This window comes from Eptatretus burgeri, chromosome 15 (assembly GCF_056783735.1).
Source record: "Eptatretus burgeri isolate ZD-2024b chromosome 15, Ebu_testis_v1, whole genome shotgun sequence".
Classification (NCBI taxonomy): domain Eukaryota; kingdom Metazoa; phylum Chordata; class Myxini; order Myxiniformes; family Myxinidae; genus Eptatretus; species Eptatretus burgeri.
In genome coordinates this window covers 33,534,008-33,559,707 of record NC_140975.1, presented here as the reverse complement: position 1 = coordinate 33,559,707, position 25,700 = coordinate 33,534,008, and the positions used below count along the sequence as shown (strand labels likewise).

Sequence of the window (25,700 nt, the reverse complement as noted above, 5' to 3'; positions counted from 1 at the left end):
TGATTGGAGCATCAGCAATAGGGATTGTATCACCCCTGATATCCAACTTGACAGCTGGTGGATCAGCCTGGTACAGCCACTCAGTCACCGGCCCAGTGGGCCTTCACTTCAGACTCCTTTGTCAAGAGCCCACCATCCTTCGCTCTAATTGCAGTACACTGAGGGATGGGCTTGGAGGAACGCAATGCGCGAATTCCCTGTAAGCAGGACGAGAATCACTTGACCACAGGTGATGCTCGACCCCCCTCACAGATTCCTCACACACAGGCCTCCTTGTCCACCCTTGGTGGACGTACAGTTTTACGCGTCAGCTCACTGAACAGCTTAGCTCTGCCATTAAGCCTGGCCCTGTGATTCTGGTCAATGGTGTCCAGTATCCCTTGAGGCAAAATTCTTCTTCACCCCACGGTGAGTTCCAAGACATCTACCGGCAACATCAATGATGGTGGTCTTGAAAGCACACCACAATTCTCCAGGATCCCCAAAACACTCAGACCCCCCAAATCCCCACTCAGCCTGTTTGCAAACTTCTCAGCTACCCTCTCATCCTTGAGCTTTCCAACATCCAGCCTGGGCTGGAATGGTACCATTCTCCTGGATTTAAGCTGCAAATTCAGAGTTGCTTCAACAAGCCTGTGGTCAGTATTGAGGAACTGAGCACTCCGCTCGACCCTGCAGTTCTGGATCATCCTCCAGTGACCATCAATGAGCACAGTCATTTTCCTTTGCCACAACACCAGTGATGGAATACCAAGTCCAGCAATTGAGCCTCTGGGTGCTGAAACAATGAACCGGCCACCCTAAGTCCATGACTTCTTGCAAAGTCAAGGAACTTACTGCTATTCTGGTTCAGTTCCAGATCCATGGGGACCAACACACATCTCATAACCATCCCTATCAGTTCCATTTGATGCATTGAAATCCCCCAAGACGAGAAGAGTATCTCGCCTGGGTCACTGATCACCGACATACTAGAGCGCCGCAGAGAACGTTTCCTTCACAGTGGTATCACTCGCCTTAGTTGGAGCATCTCCAAAAGACCAGGAAAATGACACCCAAGGAGTGCCGAATCCTGTGAACGGCTGCAACGACATAAGTTGTCTCATAATACGCTCGTTGCCGGTGTTGCCTCAATTATCATTGGAGTCAGCTTATTGGACTCCTTGGACATGGTCACCATCAGAGCGACCAGACCATTCGCTGGACCCAAAACCAGACCAGACCCAAGAATTTGGGGTGTAACCCCCACCATGATCTCACCACTATCTGGTCTCTGAACCTCAGAGAGTTCTGCAATATCGATGTCCAAACTCTTGAGCTCAGATGATGACAGACAGGTGATCATCCTCTCTTAGGGATAGGACATTCCAGGCACCCACCCGAAGGGACCATCTCAGGTTAACTCAAGGAGACCGCCGTCTGGTGGACGACAACTCGGTACCACCTCGACACACAATACCACAATCCTGACCCAGGAAGCTTACCCCGTAGTTTCCCTCCTATTGTCAAAGATTGGGGGTCCTGAAGGTTTTTCCCCAATCCTGTCATCCGGTGAGCAGCCCTGTGAAGGGCAGCTGAACAGGAGGTACTCTCACGAAGTGGGTTTTCAGGTTTAAAATTTTTTTTTTTTGCAGAATGAAGGGTTTTACGGTGGCCGGAGTGCCAATCCTGCCACCAACCTCCTAATAAATAGCAACCCAACTGCAGGAGGAGTATGTAGACACAGTTGGGCACTAGATATGGATGGCCGTTGGCTCACCAGGAGCTGCTCCACCCTTTGACAGGTTTTGTTCTTCATCCTGCTGGGTGTCCATATCATACACCCTCCTCACCAAGAAACTTGGTGGGGGAGACTGTTTAATTGCCGACAACTAGACCATGAAGCAGGTTAGTTCCGGTTTACATGTTACCTGCAGCAAGTCACAGATATAATCTGACTTGACTTGATACCTAGGGAGGTTCAAGGAGGTGAGGTGTAAAACTGTACATTCGCTGAGGGTGGACAAGGAAGCGTATGTGCGAGGAATCTGAAGGGGAAGAGCATCACCTGTGCTTAAGTGATCCTCGTCCTGCTCGCAGAGGAATCCATGCATTGCGTTCCTCCATGCCTTTCCTTGGTGTACTACAGTTCGAGTGGAGTGTGGTGAGCTCTTGACAGAGGAGTCTGAAGTGAAGTCCCACTGGGCTTGGTACTTTGAGTGGTTGTACCAGGCTGATCCACCAGCTGTTGAGTTGGATGTCAGGGAAGTTACTTTCCCTAAAGCTGACCCTCCAATCAACAGTGAACTGCCTTTGTTTATGGAAGCACAGGCTGTATTGAGCAAGTTTAATTCGTTCACCGCAGCCTGTGCTTCCATAAACACTCCCTGTCAAGGGGGTAAAGCTCTTGGGATCTATGGCATCCATGCTGAACTTCTCAAGGCTGGTGGAAATCCTGTACTCATTTAATTGCATGCAGTTCTGTGCTCTATTTCATTTGGAGCACAGGCATCATCCAAACTGACTGGAAGAGGGGCTTTGTCTCTCTGGAAAGGGAAGGGTTATCGCCAGGACTGCAACAACTGCTGAGGGGTGACGCTGCTCTGTGCTGGACAAGGTCTTTGCTTGAATAATTCTGGATAGGGTTCTCCACCATCTGCTTGAGCACCAGCACCCAGAGCAGTCTCGCTTTACACCAAATAGGTCAACGATTGACTGTATGCTTGCTCTTTGGGTCCTTACCGAATGCAGGCAAAAGTTTCAGCAGGGGATGCTTGCTGCCAATGTTGATCTCCACAAAGCGTTCGATTCAGTGAATTGGGATGCTTTGTGGAGGATTCTCGGTCTTTGTGGGGTGCCACCAAAACTGATAAATCTGATTTCTGAACTCTGCTCTGGTACTGAGAGTGCTGTGAGGTGTTGTGGTTCTATCTCCGACTTATTTCCAGTTGTTACTGGAGCTTGTATGGATTGGATTCTGGGGAGGATGTCAGAGATCAAGCTGCAGTGTATTGTTTGGGAATGTCAAGTTCTCTGACCTTTATTTCACAGATGACGCAGTCATCTTTGCAAAGACTGGATATCCTGGGATTGTGGGTCTTCTCATTAAAAACTAAGATCCAGGCTTTCAATAACATGTTGGATGTTGCTATCTTGTCTGTTCCTGTTTGTGGTGAGGACGTTGAGGTCACAGAGATATTCACTGACTTTGGCAGTGATACTCGTGTCTCCGCATGTTGTGCACCAGAGGTCGATAGATGTCTGGGTTGGGTCTGCAGAGTCATGGATTCACTGGATCATGAGGTGTGGTGCTGTTGGTACCTATGCAGGAGGACGAAGGTCCGAGCCTTTAAGTCCTTGGTGCTTCCGGTCTTGTTTTATGGATGTGAGACTTGGACTCTGACTCATGATCTGAGACAGACTTGATTAGCGGAGATTGGAGTGGACCAGTCATGTTCCTGGGGGATGGCCAGATGGAAGCTCCTAGAGTACCAGCAGAAAGTGGACGCAGTGACGTGCTGCTCCAGCGCATGCTCCTATACCTGACCTGACCCTCATCTACGTTCGTAGCCAATGTGTGGCTCAACAAAATCCTCATCTCCTGTTCCTGCAAATGCTGGAATGCCCGAAGAGTGTTCTGGGCTCAGTCCTATTCCTTGTCTTCATCAACTATCTCTCTGATTCTGGAAAATCCTTTATCTCTTTGCTAATGACTCCACTCTCTGCCCTGATATCTCTCTTCCTTCAGATAGGCAGTCTGCAGCCTCTGTTCTCATCAGAACTTGATGGAATCACAAGCTGGTAAACACACTTGGAATACATCTTTCAACCCTGACAAATCCGACACTCACCCTGTCTCTGAAAGGACAATCTGATGAATCCTTCCATCTATAACAATCCTCTCAAAAATTGTTAAATCACTCAAACTCCTGGGTCTTCGTATCAGCCAGGATTTTTGTTGCGCAAACCAAATTTTTAAGTTTTCCTCCAAAGCCAGCCACCGACTGGGAATCCTCTGTCGTGCAAAGTCCTGCATTGGCACATCAGAATTCTTGTCCACTTACATGAATGACTTTCACATTGCAGACAGGTCGGTGGTCTCTGTCCTCCACCGCCTCTGTTCTGATCTGCTCTTGTATCCTCTGCTCTTTCCACGCTTTGTCCCCAGGTTTCATGCGGGTGCATGTGGTCTACCAGCGACCCCCTTCTGGTGAAACTCCCAAAATCCAGAATTACTGCTCACTTTCACTCATTTGTTTGCCTTTTTTCCCCATCTGTGGAAACAACTTCCACATTCTGTTCAGTCTCATTCTTCCCTCAAGGTCAAGACAGGTGTTCACCACCATCTCAGATCACACCCATCCAAAACCATGGTCTTTTCTACCCCTGTTAACCCCCACCCACCCCCCCCCACAAAGTCCACCTATTTCCAAATCTCCAATTTTTCCTTCATGAGTGGTTGTTTCCATATCAATCTTGTCCATCTTATGCGCACTCTCCTACCCCTCATTTTTCTCCCTCTATATTGTCTCTCAGCCCTGCTGCTGGTGTTTCTCCCCTCTCTGCTGTTTCTTTTGTTGTTACATCCTGATCCTTTCTTTGTCTACAGTCAAGACTCGTTGAGCTCCTGTATTGTGTCGTGCCGCTACATGTACTACAAGTCCCAGCCTTTTTACAGTCATCTGTATTATCGTGTCTGTTTGAAAACCTTATAAAATCAAAAATTAATTGGTGAATCCTTGTTTGAAGATTTCCTTGACGAAAGATGAACATGTTGAGGTGATAATGCTGAGTACGATCATCCGTATCTGACGAGGTGAAGGAAATTGTCACAGTGAAGGTAATAGCCAGCCCGAAGAAGTCAACTCGCCAGATATCCAAGGAACTGAGGGTGCCTCGCACTACCATCCAAAAGATTCTGAAGGCGAATAACTTTCACCCGTACAAGAATCAAGTCCTGCAAAAGTTATCCGAGGATGATCCTGACTGTCGTATGGAAATATGCGCATGGTTCTCGGATCACCTGGACAATAACGCCCGCTTTACCGAAGACTGTGCTGTTCAGCGACTAAGCTAATTTTTATGTCAACAAGGAGATGAACAAGCAAAGCGTGCGGTACTGGTTGCAAGACAATCTGCACTGGATCTCCCCTACCAAACAAGGAACGGCAAAGGTGATGGTGTGGTGTGGCCTGTGGCGCGCACATGTCTTGGGACCGTTTTTCTTTGAAGATAACGTAACTGGCGAGACGTATTTGACCATGTTACTTGACCAATTAATGTCTGCACTTGACGGGTTAGGAGATCACTCGGAGTTGCTCCAACAGGATGGCGCACCACCCCATTACGCCAGAATGGTGAGGGAATGGTTGGATGATGATTTCCCTAACTGAATTGGACGACATGGCCCTGTGGAGTGGGCTGCACGCTTGCCATATCTCATCCCCCTTGATTACTTCTTCTGTGGCATGCTGAAGGCGCAGGTTTATTCAGTGAAAATCACAAGAATCATCTGAGGCAATGCATCACAGATGCATGTGCAGGGATTGATGAATATGCTGCATTAATGCATCGCATTCATTGCAATTCTGCACTGCGCATTGAAGTGTGCATTTCTCATGAGGGACAACACATTGAACATGTCATGTAATGTCATTGAACATATCTTGTATTATAATGTCAATAAACCATTTATAATGTATATTCACCTATGTTTCCAGACTTTATGGCCACCATGTATTTTATGCACTCTGAAAACACTGGACGAAATAAGTTGATAATAGTCCATGAGCCAGACATCAAAAATGAAGTGTTGACTACCAAATTGAGGGACTAAAAGCCACTATGCTCTTCAGTTACCTTGATGTCTGTAGAGTATGGAATCGTGTGATGGACGCTTCTCATGCCCAGCTAAATGATATTTTGGTGGCCATCTTTAAAAATGGCCACCAATTTTCCATGACCTTGATAATTTATATGTCAGTAAATTGGCCATATCTCTACAATGGCTTAACATAAACACATGATGTCACATTCATATGATTCAGTATAAAATTCTGCATCTTTTTTTCAGTAATGTTAATTACTTTTTTATTTATGAACACAAATGTTGTGAAAAAGTCACGTTTTTATCATTTTTTCCACATTTTTTCACCTATAATCACCATATATATCAAAGTTGACTTATTTCAGGGTGTTTATGCATGACTTGGTTATTAAACATTAATATTAGTGATAGAGTCCTAATTATACCATTGTTTCACTTTATATAACTAAGAATTGAATCAAATATAACGGCCAATTGCAGTGCTAGTCATTACGTTTGTCCAATAATATCAGTGTAATTTCTGTTCAAGATGCTCACATAAGATGTAACTTGTATCGGTAAACATTTCTTACACCTTTTTGGATATGTTCACAGGGTCAATGATGATACCTTTACATTTCCCCCTGCTAAACAGGTCTATATAAAAAAAAATGAACAAGCTACCACTTTTAAAGTATCAGCTGTTTAATATTTTGATTATGTTTCACCACATATTGTACATCTGAATAACATGATATAGACTGTATCATCGTTCATAGAAAGTAAGACTAATTCTAATTGATTTTTATCAGTTATTTTCTTGCATGAAATTAGTTTATTATAGGAATGCTAAACAGCATATTGCCAGAATAGAAAGTACATGTATATGAGATTGCTATTAATCATCATCTTCACCATCACACATATTTGCTGCATCCTGGTAGTGGTCATCACTGTCTTCATCAACCATGTTAGCACATTCCATAAGCTTACATGCTGCTGTACACTTGATTCCATTCAATATGTATGTGCATTCTGATGGTCGGCATGCTCGAGTGCATCTGCATGAAATTAGGTCTATGACCATTTCAGGTGCTGCTGAAGTGGTCATCCAGTTGATCATGAGAGATCCGTCCTGACATTTGGCCCAACCTGGATATTTCCAAGCCACTTCTGTTGCTTTGGCATATAGAGCTTGATCCATTACGACTGCTATGTTTCGGAGATGAAGCAGGTTTTCCATGATTCTTCATCTCTGGGGGATGATAAATAATAAAGTGGAGATTTTCCCCCACATATAATGCATGTACTCTGTCTTCAAACATTTCGGCTCAACTTCATCTCCTGCCATGCTGATATGGTAAGTGGCAACAGGTTTCTGAAATATTAAAAATAAATCAGTTCCAGAAGCTGCAATGATATGTTTTATCAACAATGCTATTGTTACGGATTCGCGCCCGCCGGCGTGTGAACGGCCACGTAACTCGAATCGCGGCACGTCGCCCACCGGACGGACAATCCAGTCGTGACCCTCTCGGACTAACGCCGGGAACCAGTCACGGGTGGACCTTTCGGTCTCACCGCGATCGAGCCAATCGGCCCCCGCGTGGGATAGGGTTGCTCGCCAAATTCGACCTACCTAAGTACCCACACGGAGGGTAGACCGGGCGATCGCACCTCGCCGCAGGTCGACTTCGGACACGGGCCACTTAAGCGACCCGTTCCGTACTATCGGGATAACCGAGCGGTGTTATCGTCGGCCTCGACGGTTCGATTAATTATCGGGCGTATTCAGCCCACTACCAACCCTTTACGTGAAGCAAGATGAGGATTCAATGAAAGAAATGACGAAGAATTAAGCGGGAAACAGTTCACACAAAGCACATTTATTCGCGATGAACGGAAAGCACACATATTCAATTCCACCAAAAGCACATAGAAAAGGAAAAGAAATACAATGCAATTTTCCACAAAAAGCAAATGCGACAATGCAGATCTAATACCGATTACGCGAGCACACGGCAACACTTATACAATTTTACTTAACAGACAGCGCCGACAACACACACCCAAAACCAAGGAAAAGAACACCCTCAAGGATGAGGCGGGCCTGTGGCCGAGACCGGGTCGGGCCTACCCGTCTGGTGATGAGACGCGGAGCGGCGATGGTGCCTCAACTCCGCGGGCCTCGCGGACAGTGTCTGGTAGGGGGTGGGAAAAGGGGCCCCCTTGGTCGCACTATCTCAGCGCGGGGGGAAACAGGAGGGGGTTGCTGATGCTCGGGGAAAGGAGGATTTTTACTCTGTCTCGAGTCCCGCGACAAGCGTCTCCACCTCGACCAGGTCGCGCCGTCGGCCTCCCTGGTGTGCAGCTCCCGGCACGACGCGAGCACCCCCTCGTCTGCCTTCGCCGCCTCTCCACAGCTCCGTCCTCTTCGCTCCGACTCCAACGCACACGACGACGACGACGACCAACAACCCTTTTCTGACGAACGCAGCCGCTTATATCAGCCCCGTGGCTTCGCCTTTGACCCCCTGCCTTCGACCTTTCACCTCGCTCCCCATTGGCCCGAGAAAAAGTGGCCGTGAATGCATTTTGATCCATGAATTTGCATATAGCGACCGCCCTCCAACGCCCTGGAGGCGGGGCCAAATCGCCCCTCGCTCACCGATTGGACGGAACAAAAGTGGGCGTGTGTCGTTTTTGATCCGTTTTTGGAGCGGAAAATCCGTGGTTTTGTACACGCTGTTCGGCGCGCGCCCTGCACGAGTCCAACACCGGTACCCACAAGCGGCGCAAGAACGGTGGCGATGCGACGGTTGCGAGGTGTGACGTGAAGCGGCGCCGCGGTGGGTGGTTGATGTTGTGGTTGGTGGTGGTAACAATGGCGGTTGGTCCAAAATAAAGATAGTAAAAGAAAAACGGCTATCCTGAAGAGTCGCAGCACGCATGAATGACATTTATTCCCTCTAGACAACGGGTTTTGGGCCTAACTACACATATACTTACCGAGATATCTCACCTAAGGGACCTGAATGGTGGTTTGCGAATTTGGTAACCACAACACTACCCCCTCCCCTTTTTACAGACTCGTCCCGAGTCGTCAAATTTTCGTGTGCCATCATGTGTAGTTTTCCCCTAGTACATTTTACCTACGGATCCCTGAGTGCGACATTCATGGTATTCGTGTCCCCAAAATAAATAACCTGAGGGCTGCGTAACTACCTAAACAAACTCACTCACACGGACGACTTAAATAAAATTGCCGGCGCAAAGACAGACATGCCGGGGGCGCACTCATATGTACAGTACATCTTAACCTTAACTTACAAATTTTACACTAAACCATGGCCCAGGATCACTGAACTCTGCAAAAGAAAAGCAGTTAGCAAGGAGCCAGGCTGCTCGCATGCAGTCTCTGGCTCAAAACAATGCAGGTGACAGGGAACGTGGCTGGCTGCTCACACGCAGTCCAAGGCCTTCCCTTTTTAAACTGAACGCAGTGAACCACAACGGTGCATGGGCTGCACAAACGCAGTCTCCGTGCCAGCTCAAGTGGCACACGCAATGAACACAACGAATGGATGGATGAACACAAACACGGTGCACGGGCCGCCACTGCAGGCCCGTGTTGTAGCTGCCAACAGGGCAGTTCTCGCAGCTTGCAAACTGTTGCCTTGCGGATCCTGGCGCACATGGAAATGAACAGGGGGGGGGGGGCAAAGCAAAAATTGAACGGGGGCTGGTGAACAGGGGCAGTGGGCATGGCATGGCAAAGGCAGCAGGCAAACACAGCCCGCAGAAGAAGGCCGCTGCAGGCAAACACAGCCGGCAGATGAACTGGCCGGCACAGGCCTTGCAGCACAGCAGCTGCAGATGAAGTTGGCCAGCCTTTGCCGTTCCGTGGAGGTTGGTGGAGGGAGTGCGGTGGTGCTGGCCACTTGGAAGGCTGGCTCAGACCTACCTACCTGTCTCCCTCCCACCTATCGCCTTTGCCTGTCACTGTACATACCCACTCCCTTAATTTGTCAAACCCCAATTTAGCCCCAACTTATTTTTTTGTTGTTTTTATTTTTACTTCCCCACTATAAATCGTCCCCTAACCCCCTTTATCGTACTTGTTCGGCTAACCTATCCTGTCACCTAGCCTACTCCCAACCCCTACGTTCCCTTCCCGGAGGGGAACAAGGGAGAGCTAACGTCCTGTGTCGAGGCCAAACTCAAGCCCCAGGATGGCCTCCCCAGAGTTCGGCGATCTATAACCAAAGTGGGTCCAGCGGCCCACAACGACAGCGAGGGGATGGATGGTGCGGAGGGGTACATCTCCTAATCTACCCTAACCATTTAACTGTTAAACTACCCCGGGGCTTTCAACAAGCGCCTCTCGCTTAAACTATTGGTTCTATAAACCCAGATTCCCGTCGCTTGTGTTGGTGTCCTCACAATTTCGGGCCTCGCCCCCCGATTTTCTCTCCGTGCCCTCACACGGTCTCATGGCTGGGACACGTGGCTCCCTTTGGCAGGCACGACCCTCTGCCGAATCTCCCGCTATGGCACCCCCGGGCACTACACTGCCTCCGAGCCTACCAGCTCCCTAACACCGGGGAGTGCCCCCCATGGCACCTCCCCTGAAACGCACACGTGGCAGGCTGGCTTCCCGGGCCCCTTTCCGAGGGTCACCCTTGCCCACAACACTGCCCACGCGGCTAATGGCGCCCCGGGCCTCCGCACCAAGCAGACGCACCCGTGCCCACTACTCTATCCCGGCCCCCCATGGGCCCATGGCCTACCGCGGCCGACTCGCCTGGTGCCCGGGGTACCCACTCAGCGATACTCACCTTTCGCAGCCACGCTCCCAGCCCGTCAACAGGGCTCCTGCACCCCTCCAAACGGGTTTCGAGCCTACTTCCCCACCAACAACAAAACGACCTCCATTTTTCAATTTAACTAACCCCCTAACTCACTCTACACTGACCCCGGGGTCCCTTGGGCGGGAATCACTCCTCCCCCCAATCACTCATCGCACCATGCATTCCCCATTCACTCCACACACACAGACCCGCTGGCCTCACTCACTCAACATGTCTTCACCTCATAACTCACCAACAACTCTTCAACACACTCACCGCTGAACTCTGCCATCCTTCTAACTACATCCCCTAACTAACTCGTGCTCCCACGTCGTCCCTTACACTATAGCACGTTCCTTTTAACACTACGTAGCTAAACTACGTCCCCTCTACACATTCACAAGTCTGTCCATGTCCTCATATGTCCCAAAAATCACTTTCCCAACCTAAAGCTCACTAAATCCCTCTACCTAATCCATTCCACGGACTCCATGAGGACTTACCCCTGCCCCATGAAGTCGGTCTAGCTCAGCTAACCCTTCCCCCTAACTAGTTTCCATCCTGTGCCCAGGTCAAGGGGGTCTTCCACCCCTTGCCCAGGAATCCTGTGCACCCGAAAGTGAGGCTTGCCCTTTTTTTTTTTTCTTTCATGCGCACCACCAGCGCGGCAACTCGCGCTCGCACCTGCCCGTGACGTCATGCAGCTGCACGTGTTCCTCGTCCCTCCTTGGACGGTACCATCCGGCAGAGATACCCCTCCTGCCGGATTCCAACCCCACGTGCAGCCATGGCGTCACCGTGCGCATAAAAAAACACAAGCCCCACGTCTCGAGGGGTTCCCCACGCGAACACATGTGCTTTGCCCGTTGGAGCTTAACACACACGATCGCGTGGAGAACCCGTCCGGTCCAAATCCATTATCCTGCCTAAACTTTGTCCGTCCGCGGGATCGGCAAATCCACCGCGTGCGTTTCCGGACCGGGACTTCACTCTCGCAAGCGAGCACGTGGTGGTCTCGTGCGTTGCACAGCACGGACCTCGTGCTCACTGCTGGGTGAACCCGGCACGGTCCCTGAAACAACTACAGCCGCTACTCGGCTTTCGTTCCTCCCATGTCGCCGTCGTCGCCTCCATTCCACCCACGCACACCTGCGTGTTACGACGCTCACACTCCACACCATTACATTCACCCTGGGAGACGCGGCTGCGTGCTCCCGCATGCCCACCGACATCTCCCTTACATACCGCTCTCTCACACACATGGTCTCCCTTGCACAAACCATACCACTCACACGTGGTGCTCCATTCACTCGCGCGGGGGCACTCACCCGCGGTGCCTCACTCACACACACGGCGACACTCACACACGGTGCCTCACCCACACACGCGAGGGCACTCACCCGCGGTTCCTCACTCACACACGCGGGGGCACTCACCCGCGGTGCCTCATCCACACTGGCCGTTTCATCCACACACACGGCCTCACTCACACACGGTGCCTCACCCACACACGCGGGGGCACTCACCCGTGGTGCCTCACTCACACACGCAGGGGCACTCACCCGCGGTGCCTCATCCACACTGGCCGTTTCATCCACACACACGGCCTCACTCACACACAGTGCCTCACCCACACACGCGGGGGCACTCACCCGCGGTGCCTCACTCACACTCCGTTCCTCATCCACACACGCGGGGGCACTCACCCGCGGTTCCTCATCCACACTGGCCGTTTCATCCACACACACGGCTTCTTCCACACACACGGCCTCACTCACACACGGTGCCTCACCCACACACGGCGTGCTGGGAAGCACGTACCCTGGCACCATCGCCACCACACCACTCACACACGGGGTTGCTTCCACACATGGGGACGCACTCACACCTTGCACCACACACACAGGGACAACCACACTGGGGATTCGTGTCCCCACAAGGGTCTCCGGGGCCTCTATACCCCCCAAGCTTTCCGTGCACCCGTCCGCAGCACTCGTCCCCTCAACCTCGCAAAGCACGACCGAACTCACCTGGTCGTGACTCGCCTCAAGGGGGCATACTCCCTCCCCTTGTTCCTGGAGGAGGCCATCCAGCTGCTCGCACTGGGTCTCCACCCAGTCCACCAGCTCACCCCCATTGTCCTCCACTACCTCCGTGTGTGTGTGTGCGTCACTTACCCCGTCTTCATCGTGCAGTCTTTCCTCTATTTTTTCTGTCTCCCGTGTCTCTGCCCACTCAGTCACCTCTTCACCCTTTACCTCCCTTGTCTCAACTATTATATCCGTCTCTTCCCTTATGTTTGTTTCCATTCCGTTCATTTGCTTGTTCATGCCTTTTATTTCGTTTGTGTTTGTATCCATCTTTTCGTTCATTTTGTCTATTTCGGCATTCCAGTAATCCAGTTTGTCATTTATGCTCTGCGCGAGTTCCATAATCTGCCGCATTGTCACCTGCCCTGGCCACTCCCACTGACTACATTTAGTGGTGGAGTTATAATAAAAAAACCGACCAGATGAACGGCATCGATGCCTTTCCCAACCTTCTGGTACGGGTTTCTCTTGCACGGTGATCTCGTCCTGAGCCATGGATTCTACATATTCTACATCCATTTCTAATACCCCCGGCTCCCGCTCGCCTTGAGACGCCATCTTGCTTCTCGTGAAGGGTTAATTTCGCTCGCTCGTAATTTGGAGGGAATCGGGGGTCGCTTCTCTCACCCCTGGACCGATTCCCGTGAATTTAGCCGGAGACAGGAGAGCCCGTTTTCCCGTTCTCCGTTACCAGTGCCGTGAGGAGGGCGATGGGTTTGTATCGCACGACCTGACACCAGTGTTACGGATTCGCGCCCGCCGGCGTGCGAACGGCCACGTAACTCGAATCGCGGCACATCGCCCACCGGACGGACAATCCAGTCGTGACCCTCTCGGACTAACGCCGGGAACCAGTCACGGGTGGACCTTTCGGTCTCACCGCGATCGAGCCAATCGGCCCCCGCGTGGGATAGGGTTGCTCGCCAAATTCGACCTACCTAAGTACCCACACGGAGGGTAGACCGGGCGATCGCACCTCGCCGCAGGTCGACTTCGGACACGGGCCACTTAAGCGACCCGTTCCGTACTATCGGGATAACCGAGCGGTGTTATCGTCGGCCTCGACGGTTCGATTAATTATCGGGCGTATTCAGCCCACTACCAACCCTTTACGTGAAGCAAGATGAGGATTCAATGAAAGAAATGACGAAGCGAAGCGGGAAACAGTTCAACACAAAGCACATTTATTCGCGATGAACGGAAAGCACACATATTCAATTCCACCAAAAGCACATAGAAAAGGAAAAGAAACACAATGCAATTTTACACAAAAAGCAAATGCGACTGCAGATCTAATACCGACTACGCGAGCACACGGCAACACTTATACAATTTTACTTCACAGACGGCGCCGACAACACACACCCAAAACCAAGGAAAAGAACACCCTCAAGGATGAGGCGGGCCTGAGGCCGAGACCGGGTCGGGCCTACCCATCTGGTGATGAGACGCGGAGCGGCGATGGTGCCTCAACTCCGCGGGCCTCGCGGACAGTGTCTGGTAGGGGGTGGGAAAAGGGGCCCCCTTGGTCGCACTATCTCAGCGCGGGGGGAAACAGGAGGGGGTTGCTGATGCTCGGGGAAAGGAGGATTTTTACTCTGTCTCGAGTCCCGCGACGAGCGTCTCCACCTCGACCAGGTCGCGCCGTCGGCCTCCCTGGTGTGCAGCTCCCGGCACGACGCGAGCACCCCCTCGTCTGCCTTCGCCGCCTCTCCACAGCTCCGTCCTCTTCGCTCCGACTCCAACGCACACGACGACGACGACGACGACCAACAACCCTTTTCTGACGAACGCAGCCGCTTATATCAGCCCCGTGGCTTCGCCTTTGACCCCCTGCCTTCGACCTTTCACCTCGCTCCCCATTGGCCCGAGAAAAAGTGGCCGTGAATGCATTTTGATCCATGAATTTGCATATAGCGACCGCCCTCCAACGCCCTGGAGGCGGGGCCAAATCGCCCCTCGCTCACCGATTGGACGGAACAAAAGTGGGCGTGTGTCGTTTTTGATCCGTTTTTGGAGTGGAAAATCCGTGGTTTTGTACACGCTGTTCGGCGCGCGCCCTGCACGAGTCCAACACCGGTACCCACAAGCGGCGCAAGAACGGTGGCGATGCGACGGTTGCGAGGTGTGACGTGAAGCGGCGCCGCGGTGGGTGGTTGATGTTGTGGTTGGTGGTGGTAACAATGGCGGTTGGTCCAAAATAAAGATAGTAAAAGAAAAACGGCTATCCTGAAGAGTCGCAGCACGCATGAATGACATTTATTCCCTCTAGACAACGGGTTTTGGGCCTAACTACACATATACTTACCGAGATATCTCACCTAAGGGACCTGAATGGTGGTTTGCGAATTTGGTAACCACAACACTGTTATTTTTGAGGGCCTTGTAGGGGTTTTCGCTTGGATCCCAAATATTTAAAAAACAGGACACGTATGACAATATTTGGATGAAACGGCAGTTTTAACAATGATAATGAAATATATTTTGTTGTTTATGTCTGGTAATATCATAAATACCACAATCATTTGAAATAGCACAAATCATGTGGCCTGTATATACATGTATTTCTGCAAATTTAGTACACGGTTTTATTTACTTAACTCATGGTTTGCACTTTTGGCTCCCAACAATAGTGTACTAAATGGGTTGTACTGTGTAATACTTACATTTCAGTTGTTAGCTCATCTTGAAACATCTCGCACACCCCATTTGGCTGCATCACTTCTGTGACCGAAATTCTGTTAGTTGGTTACATGCTGTCATCATTTCTATTTTTAGCACAGCTTCACTGAGGGACTATCTCAAAGGTTACAGTGATGAAGGGACCAGATCAAATATAATTTCATTTTGATTACTTTAATACATTTATCTATGAATTAAATATGAAAGCAGCCTAATCCATGGGTTAACATATTGAAAATAAAATTGACCTTATAAAACTTAAGAAAAGTATTAAAAATGCAAAATAATATGAAAAAATAATTGATCAAAACAATTTATTTCATTGAAAGTAAGTCAAAATATTAGAAAAACCCTACTGAATAGTTAATGAATTATATAGGTCCCCTGAACTGAGATTACAATGTTACAGTGATGATACTGGACAAAAAAAAGACAACTCGTGTGAGATTTGACTGTCGTGTATATGTTTCAATTCCTTGCTATATGATTTGAAAGAGTGCTATGAGTAGGACTCTATATCACTAATATTAATGCCAAATAACCAAGTCATGCATAAATACCATGAAATAAGTAAACTTTGATATTTATGGTGATTTTAGGACTTAGGTGAACAAATATGGAAAAAAATGTTACAAAACGCCACTTTTTCACAACATTTGTGTTCATAAATAAAAAAGTAATTAACATTACTGAATAAAATACACACCAAAAGATGCAGAATTTTATACTGAATCATATGAATGTGACATCATGTGTTTATATTAAGCCATTGTGCAGATATGGCCAATTTACTGACATATATCAAGGTCATTGAAAAGTGGTGGCCATTTTTAAAGATAGCCGCCAAAATACCATTTAGCTGGGCATGAGAAGCGTCCATCACACGATTCCATACTCTACAGACATCAAGGTAACTGAAAAGCATAGTGACTTTTAGTCCCTCAATTTGGAAGTCAAATCTGATCTGGCTTCATGGGCTATAAGTGGTGATTGTACTCTGTGCATGGGAATGGTATTCTAAGTTGAGGTTACTGCTTCAAAGTTAGATTTTTACTTCTATGTGAAAATGGAGAATTTGTTACATGTGGTGATGCACTCCTTCTACACCAATGGACAGAACCACTTGAAAACTGGTTGTAATTGCACAAAAGGAAATCATAACTCCTGGATCCAATCCAATGGGACCATACTCTGTACAGAGCATCGGTGCTGCCGAAGCTGTCTCCTGGGCTATTGGGCACAGTCCTGGACGGGTCACCACTCCCATACAGGATGCTTAAATGGCTCAATCATCCAAGCAAGCTGGTACTCATTTTGCCAACCTCAGAAAGATGACACATGGTATTAATTCCCGTGGTGTCACGTGGAAAGATGACACGTGGTAAATCCAGTCAACCCCGCGTGGTATTAATTCAACAGCCAAGCAGAATTTGAACTCGGGACCCTAGGATCCCAAGCCCACCACTTCAACCATTAAACCAACACCAGACATATGTAACTCCTGAATGTCATGGTAATAAATACAAGTTCCCTGGGAGAGAACTTTAATGCAGCCGGAGGCCATTTGACTCATCAACGCCTGCACAATTATTATCCTATGGCTGTTCAGTGGTATGTGCTGCTTCCTTTCTTTGTGCTCAGCATAAAAATATGGAGCATGAACAAACGTCTTTGGTATGATTCGGACAGGGTTGGGTTCAAACTGCCAACCCCACAGACTCGGAGCAGACATTTTCACCAAGTGTGGTGTGCAAAACTAAAATGTTCTACGAAGTTGGGATGGCCACCTCAAACTTGAAGATCTCCTCCCTCGCTGCTCCCATCGAGAGTGGGTGCTTCTCGTGTATTTAAGCCTTCAATCTTTTTCTCCACCATTGGTGAGCTAATCGCTGGCACCGTGGCCAAATTCCCGCTGACTACTTTGTCAAGCATCAGGCCAAGCCAGCTGGTTCATGAAAGACTTGGGCCAAACCTCGCACGGCCAATCCCCCAAGAATGTGGGGATATTTGTGACTTACAGAAGATGTTTTGGGGTTTTTTTTCCCACACTGGGTGATAACCTTGGGGAGAAAATTGAAAGTTGCATAGCCAGGGTGACAGTTGATTCATGAACACATTTTTTTGTTGGTAAATTGGTTTATTTAAACAGTATAACCTAGGGATATTAGATATTTAAAATAACATAATGTTGCGAATTCGCGCCTGCCGGCGTGCGATCGGCCGCGTAACTCCAATCGCAACCGCGTCGCCCACCGGACGGACATTCAGTCGTGACCCTCCTGGAACTACCGCCAGGAACCAGTCATGGGTGGGGGTTTAACCTCACCACAGCCCAGTCCGCATTCGACCCGCGCGAAATAGGGTGAATCGCCGAATGTCGATATACCTAAGTACCCGTGCGGATAACCTACCGAGGGGCTGCACCGTGCCGCAGGTCGGCCTGGGACACGAACCGCTTATGTGGTCCGTTCCGTACTACAGTGATAACCGAGCGGTGTTATCACCGACCTCGACGGATCCGATTCTCTTTACCGGGCGTTCAAAACCCACTACTCATTCAACGATGCAAGATAGCTTTTCAAAAGGGAAATAGGACATGACGAACGGGGTACATTGCACACAAGGACATTTATTCACTATACAGCACAACACAAGCAAGGGCAGTCATGCAATATACAAGCAACAAATAGAATGCAAAAGCAATATGACCGACTATAATTATTATTTACAAGCACAGTCACTTACACAGGTTTTAACTTGGGACACGGTGCCACAGCCTCGCATACCAAAACATGCATACCAAAACAAAAGAAAAACCCCCCTCACAGGCAAGGGGGTAGACGGGGTCCGTACACCTTTATGGTCGTGGGCCGTGGATGACCGAAAAGGCCCACGAGACCGTGCAGGTTACCTGCCCCCTGTTTAGTGGTCATCAAGACCCTCTCCCACGACCGTCAGCATGGTCGCGCCTAGTTCCGGGCCTCCCACTCGGCCGGCGAACCCTCTCCGGCACCCCTCGTCCGGATGCGCAGGTCCACCACACAGCCGGCTCTGCTGCGCCTTCCGACCGTGTTTCCACCAACTGGCCGCTCACAGGACCACGAGCGCAGGAACCAAAAGAGAAGAGAGAAGAGGCGAGCCTGGAGCATGAACCAAGAAGAAGCGTAATGGATCACAGGGCGAGAGCATGAACCAAGAAGAGAGGCAGAGCGAAGCCCCAAGGGGTGACCAGCGCCACGAGACCAAGAACGAGAGCCAGCGAGCCTCGTGCGCGTCCGCCCTTTATAACGCGAGGCTCCGCCCTTCGCCCCACCCCACTTCTGGCTCCACCTCCCTTCGAGAAGCTTCCCGAAAAGGGATGTTCCTCACTCCCGACCGCCTCACGCTGTGCATCCACCAACCGGGAGCGAGCTGCCCCACCCCTTTCCTTCACACCAAGCGCGGGGGATTCAGGCGGAAGAAAAATCCGTGCATTCATCGAGGCACTTCCTTGTTGTTTCCCTCCTTGCGTTCTCGACTGTTTCCCACGCGGAAACCGTCGTAACGTGGTCCGTGGAGGATGGCGTTCGTAATCGGGCGTCGTGGCGAAGATGGTGGGGGTGGTGTGAGCGTGGTTGGCGTTTTGGCGTCGTTGTTGGCGTGGAGGTTTGTTGCAATGGTGGCTCAAAATAACGACAGATCAAGAAAAACCCTATCTCAGAGTCGCAGCCCGGTGAAACACGAAGAAATTCCCTTTAAACAACGGTGGGGACCTATCTGCACATAAACTTAGCGTCATAACTGATATGAGGTCCTTTATGATGTATTGCGAATTTCCACAGCCGTAACAATACCATAGTATGGAAATATTGATGGCATTCACGCTTCATTTTTTTGAAAATGACTGTCAGATAGCTTCCGTTGAAGCATACGCATTCATGGCAGCAGAAAAATAAGTTTTCCATTACATGCTGAAGTGTTTCAGAAGAAATGCAACTTATTTCATCACGGATGGTGTCTCAATTCAGGTAATGTTTTTAGTCGATTCTCATAGACCATGGACTGGAAGTATCCCCATTAAAAAAAAAATCAATTTGGAGTTGTAAGATCACGTGATCTTCCACGAGTTGACCCAAACGGCCATGGAATGTCCCTCAATCTTGAAACATGATTTGGAAATGTCTCTTGCAACACTTGCCTAGCTTGTGTGGCAAGTTACACCATCTTCTTGAAAAGAAATGTCGCTGAAGTCTGGGTTACAGCGATGCAATTCAGGAATGAAAAATTCTCGGTATTTCATGGACCCGATTACCATTCATTGTCACAGTTTACCCCGGCTCATTCTCAAAGAAATAAGGGCCTATTATCCAATATTTTGAGATGGCGCACCACACTGTCACGCTCTGGCTGTGTAAAGGGTTTTTTCCCCTGGATTTCAGGAGAATTTGTGTTATTCCATATTCGACAGTTTTGTATGTTGATGTACTTTACCCCGATTAAATGAAAATGTGCTTCATCAGACGTTGAGGTTCTCGCTGAGATTTGGGTTAACGAGCAAAAATCTTATGGTGTTACACATTACCAGTTGGTTTCAAAAGCTGTGATACTTGTATTTTGTCGGGATATAGCCGAAGATCCTTCACAATTGTACGTATCGTGTCCCTGTTAATGCCGAGCTCTTGAGACTTCCTTTATGCCGACTTCTTTGGGCTCTGTAGGACTACTTCTCTCACTCTTTCAATTGTTTCTTCAGTTCTGACTGAATTCCTTCACCCTGACCTTTTTGCATCACTGTTGCACTGTCAGTTGTCCTGTGTGCTTTAAAGAGCAGGTTGCGGGTCACCATACATGTTCTGAAAGTTTATCAATATGATATGTGCATTAAATAGTTTGATAATCTATTGTGGTTGCCTAACTTTTGGGGAAATTAATGAAATTTAACTCCGAAGTTGTTATTTCTCGAGGCTGTTGAAAAAAAAACAGCCGTGTGCCCATATATGGATGGTGACGTCACGTTCTCCAAAACAAAGCGGAAGCTCACTCGCTCATTGAAGAAGTATCAAGTTCAGCGGGCCGTTCTTTCGCTTTTTTTTTGAGCTTGCAACTGTCAATATTAACCTTTTTTATTTTGAATTATTGTAGAACAAAGTTATTTGGATATTTGTACATCATGCCTCGTACGTGTGTCGACATGTTTTGCGAAAATGGCTGGAAAACGGGTAATCGCTCCCACTGATTCCCGAAGGAATCAAACATTCTCTGGCAGTGGATAAGATTTGTACAAATAAAACGGGCAAATTTTCCCCCAAAGAAAATGGGTAAAGAGGACCCTTTGGATAAACTTGTCATTTGTGGTGACCATTTCACAGCCGAGGATTCCGAAAGGCAACGCAGTGAGACTGAAGCGTATCGCTGTGCCCACCATTCAGCCTTCTCCTCCTCAGCTGGCTCCTGCTTCATCTTCTCACACTGTCACCTATGATTATTCGCAATATAGTTTTAATGGCCAATCATTCAATTAGCGCCAATGTATTTTGCCTTTTCGCAATGTCATTGCAAGGAAAAACAGAGAAGAGAAAAGAAAAACGTGTGTTAAAAAAAAACTTTCAAATAACCACAGTCTGTTCTTTTGCTCTCATAAACGATGACTGGATTGGGGCATTGTGTTTATAAATGTGCATGAGAAATTATTAGAATACACTATCCGGAAGTCCATACATTGTGACCCATAATGGGGATCGTGGCTGAGAATCTCTTCCCCATCGGTGGGAAACGTGGCTGAGAATCTCTTCCCCATCTGCCACGCCGACGCAGCAACGTGTCCTGTCATTGGTTGGTAAATAAATGGCCATAACTTGGGAAGCATTTGTCTGATTAATATCAAACCTTGACAAGGCACATCCACAGGGCCCCAGCAATATACCTGGCAAGTTTCAATTAGATCAGACCAGTGGTTGTCAAGAAACAGCGATCACACACACTGCTGGAATTATAGATAGATATGCCACAACAGCCTCTTGAAAGTTGGGGTTTGTTCTTACTGTTCACTTTCATTGGGGTCAAGCTCAGCTGTCAGAAAGACTTCAACACCAAGGCTACTGTGAAGAATATATTTGGGTCCATTATATTTCGGACTCTTGAGTGATTGGAGGGTTGGTGGTCGTATGGCAGCTTCACTGCCAGGGTAGCTATCATTTCTGGAAGCGCAACTGTGTTGCTGATGCAGTGCCCCTCTACCAGTACACACACTGGTACTTATTTCGCCGACCTCGGAAGGATGGCAGGCTGAGTCAACCCCCTGGTGTATTAATTCAGCAGCCGACAGGGATTGAACTCAGGACCCTCAGATCCCAAGCCACCATCCTAACCACTGAGCCAGCACCAGGCTACTCGAGAGTTAAAAAAAATTATATCAAGTCACAGATGAATCAAACTTTACAATATTTTATGCATTGAACAAGAAAATGAAAATCTCCAAACCAATCTGTCTGGTGGAGTCTGTTAGTGTGAACTGCCGGACAGTCAGTCCTGCCACTTGTACACGAAATAGGCCGTTTTCTGGCACTTGCAAGTGGCTCAAATTTATATGGCTCAGGGCCAGAAACTCCATAGTATAAATTCCCATCATCCTCCAACTCTTCCTCAGCAATATCGGAATGAAAACACTCAATTTCATTGCCAATGAAATCACTCTCTGATTCGCATCTCGCCATTGTTCACACGCCGTTTCCGAATGTTCACGAAGTTTTCGGAGAACGTGATGTCATAGCATCTTCGGTAACTTCCGGACTGTTTTTCGATCGCTGACAAGTTTTGACTTAAAAGTTAATTTTAGCATATTTTGAGTTTCAAATGTAAGAAAATAAATACCCAATGATTAATTATTATTAATGTGCTTACAACCTTCGAATCACGCGGTCATCAGCGACCCAAAACCTGCTCTTTAACATAGCTCAACATATTGAATTCCATGTGGGACATGGTCGCAAACCAAACTTTTCCCAAAACGGTTTTTGAGCAATTGTAATAGAGCAGTGATTGGCAAAAATAAAAGTCCACAATGGTGGCTCCACGTTCCACACTCCATTTGTCCATTTTTGGTTTTGATGATTGGGTTCAGTCTTCCAAAGTTTAATCCTTCACATCTGCAAAAAACAAAATCAGATATTCATTATAGAGTTGTTTATGATTAAAAAGTGCTCATGAATTAAATGTCACCCTGTAGTTTAAGGATGACAGAGCTCAAATCTGTTCTTAACACCGCACATCCACAGAGCAATTGCGATGGCAATTTGTTCGATTATAAACGAGGTTATTTGGCAGGTCATGGAATAGCTTCGTGTTTGGGGTTTTTTTTACTTTATTTTAGATTTTAACTGGAATAAAAGGCACATTATATGGATTGAAGACAAATGTTCAAATTTTTCACTCCTTGTACGTTGCATGCATATGGGTGTCATATGTAGGAAATGCTGTTCTTGTTATACCTCGTTTGTTAAAATGGGATGTTGCATGGTGTTCATCGCCTGTCAGCGGCATGGCAATTTATTGGAACGTGGTTGGATCACGACTATTTTCTTCTGTGGGTGCAGTTCACTATGCTGGCAGAATCTGTGGCAAGCGAACGAAATGAATTGGAAATCCAGGCCAAAGCACAGGCAGTTGTAAGTGGACACTTGAAAATTACTATCAGAAGGTGGAAATATTAAGCAGGCAGTTTGTGTTGTTGCTGGAAGTGGGTAAACCGATGCTCTGCTGATTCTTCCTTGTGCAGCTCAACCAATAGCATCACGTTGTTCTCGGCTTATCCAAACAGGCAGTGGTAAAGCACAAACGAGAAATCCGGAGTAAGCTGGAGGAAGAGGTTCAGCAGTTACAGGAAGAAATCCTCCGTGATGACGATGCGGGTTTTTATCGCGAGCTGGAGTCCGAGCGGTTTCGCGATGAGCTCAAGATGGCATCCTTTCAGTACAGGAAGACGCACCTTCTCTAATGCTCACTTTGAAATGTGGTCTCATGTCATTTTGTTGAAAGTGCCAAGTGGTTCTTGTTTTGTGTATATTTTGATTCATTTTAAGTCAGAGGCTCCATTTTGACATGCTGTAGATATTCTTTGCATTTAATTTTTTTTTTCTTTTCAACAGTCAAAATAAAAAGGCACTTGATAGGGAGAAAAGATTTGTACCTGAAAAATCGATGCCATGCCTTAAAAAGGGGAAGATGTGTATTAATAGATTTCAACGGGAAAGGGCTTTGCAACTTGGTACATATTTTACACATGAAGAACTGTGGGTCTACTTTTAAACGATTAAAAAGAAAAGTACTGGTATCAAGGAAATGGTTTTTTTTTCTTACATTAAATACAGCTATCAAGGCTTATGGATGAGTTGAGCATATGATGGGTGAAGGATTTCCAGTGGGCTGAAGGAGAAGCAGGTGAAGAACACCGATACACCATAGAGGGAGGAGAAAAAGTGGGTTATAATATGGGGCCCAGCCGTTAAAAGATCATGAGTTGAGAGTGGATTTTGGCCTTGGAGAGAGGGTTCCACAAGCAAGATTAAGGGTGAAAATGGAGGCGAGCTTTAAGTTGGAGATGGTAAAGTATGGGTTTTTAGAGGAATGCATGCAATCTCGAGATACAGGGGATTATAGGTGAGACAGCAAAAGCAAGGCCACCAACCCACCTTCTGTTGATGCCACTGATGGAGGGATTGACATTCTATGAACAAGAATGGCCACATGGAAACCAGGGCAAGCTCAAGCAATTTTGGGGCCCCCTTGATAAATACATAACAGGGAAAAAAAAAGTTTCATCACTCAGTATGTGCCAGTGTGGAGAATAGCCTGGTGTTGGCTTAGTGGTTCGGGTGGCGGCTTGGGATCCTAGGGTCCTGAGTTCAAGCCCCGTTGGCCGCTGAATTAAAATACACCAGGAGGTTGACTCAGCCTGTCATCCTTCCGAGGTCGGCAAAATGAGCACCAGTGTACTGGGAAGGGGGACACTGCATCAGCGGCATCCCAACCAATGATGCAACCAGGAGCCACAGGCTGCACACACACACACACACAGACACACAGACACACAGAGAGAGACAGAGACAGAGACAGAGACAGAGACAGAGACAGAGACAGAGACAGAGACAGAGACAGAGAGAGAGGGAGCAGAGAGAGAGAGAGAGCAGAGAGAGAGCAGAGAGAGAGAGCAGAGAGAGAGCGAGAGAGAGAGCAGCGAGAGAGAGAGCAGAGAGAGAGAGAGAGAGAGCAGAGAGAGAGAGAGAGAGAGCAGAGAGAGAGAGAGCAGAGAGAGAGAGAGCAGAGAGAGAGAGCAGAGAGAGAGCAGAGAGAGAGCAGAGAGAGAGCAGAGAGAGAGCAGAGAGAGAGAGAGAGAGAGCAGAGAGAGAGAGAGCAGAGAGAGCAGAGAGAGAGGGCAGAGAGAGAGGGCAGAGAGAGAGGGCAGAGAGAGAGAGAGAGAGAGAGAAAGAGAGAGAGAGAGAGAGAGAGAGAGAGGCAGAGAGAGAGAGAGAGAGGGAGAGGGGAGCACGAAGAGAGAGAGAGAGGAGAGAGAGAAGAGAGAGAGGCAGAGAGAGAGAGAGAGAGAGAGAGAGAGAGAGAGAGAGAGAGAGAGAGAGAGAGAGAGAGGCAGAGAGAGAGAGAGGGCCCCGGAGAGAGAGAGAGAGAGAGAGAGAGAGAGAGAGAGAGAGAGAGAGAGAGAGAGAGAGAGAGAGAGAGAGAGAGAGAGAGAGAGAGAGAGAGAGAGAGAGAGAGGCAGAGAGAGAGAGCAGAGACAGAGAGAGAGAGAGAGAGAGAGAGAGAGAGAGAGAGAGAGAGAGAGAGAGAGAGAGAGAGAGAGAGAGAGAGAGAGAGAGAGAGAGAGAGAGAGAGAGAGAGAGAGAGAGAGAGAGAGAGAGAGAGAGAGAGAGAGAGAGAGAGAGAGAGAGAGAGAGAGAGGAATGCCAAGGGAAATGATACATCATTGGCAAAAGGGTGGTGTGGTGACATCACAGGAAATATCAAAAAACAGCTTTTCATTATACAACCTAAGAACACACAACTCATTATTTAGCTTCTAAAACACACTCATACAAGTACATATTGGAAATTATAGTTGTAAAGAAATTAATCAAACGAGTTGCACCACAGAAAAGATCATTTTACCCAACTTTGGACACAATCCGATCAGCAGTTTGAGAAGTCGCCAGGGTATACAAAGGGATGACGTGCCATCGCAAAAGCTCAGCTGAACTATGCATGTTCCAAGAGAGCTAAAAAAAATTTCATTGGATGAGGTTGCCAGCGAGCAATCCTACCAAC

At 48.1% G+C, this 25,700-nt stretch overlaps 1 protein-coding gene across 4 annotated transcripts in view; it reads left to right on the top strand.

Moving 5' to 3' along the window:
• The window catches only part of CEP95 (centrosomal protein 95), an 85,047-nt gene extending 61,323 nt beyond the window's left edge, over positions 1-23,724 (top strand). For all 4 annotated transcript variants that reach the window (XM_085857397.1, XM_085857396.1, XM_085857395.1 and 1 more), the window contains exons 17-18: positions 22,979-23,050; positions 23,203-23,724. In XM_085857397.1, coding sequence (XP_085713523.1) covers positions 22,979-23,050; positions 23,203-23,379 — 249 coding nt within the window. In that variant the 3' untranslated portion in view covers positions 23,380-23,724. The remainder of the gene's footprint in view (positions 1-22,978; positions 23,051-23,202) is intronic.
• Positions 23,725-25,700: the final 1,976 nt, after the last annotated feature.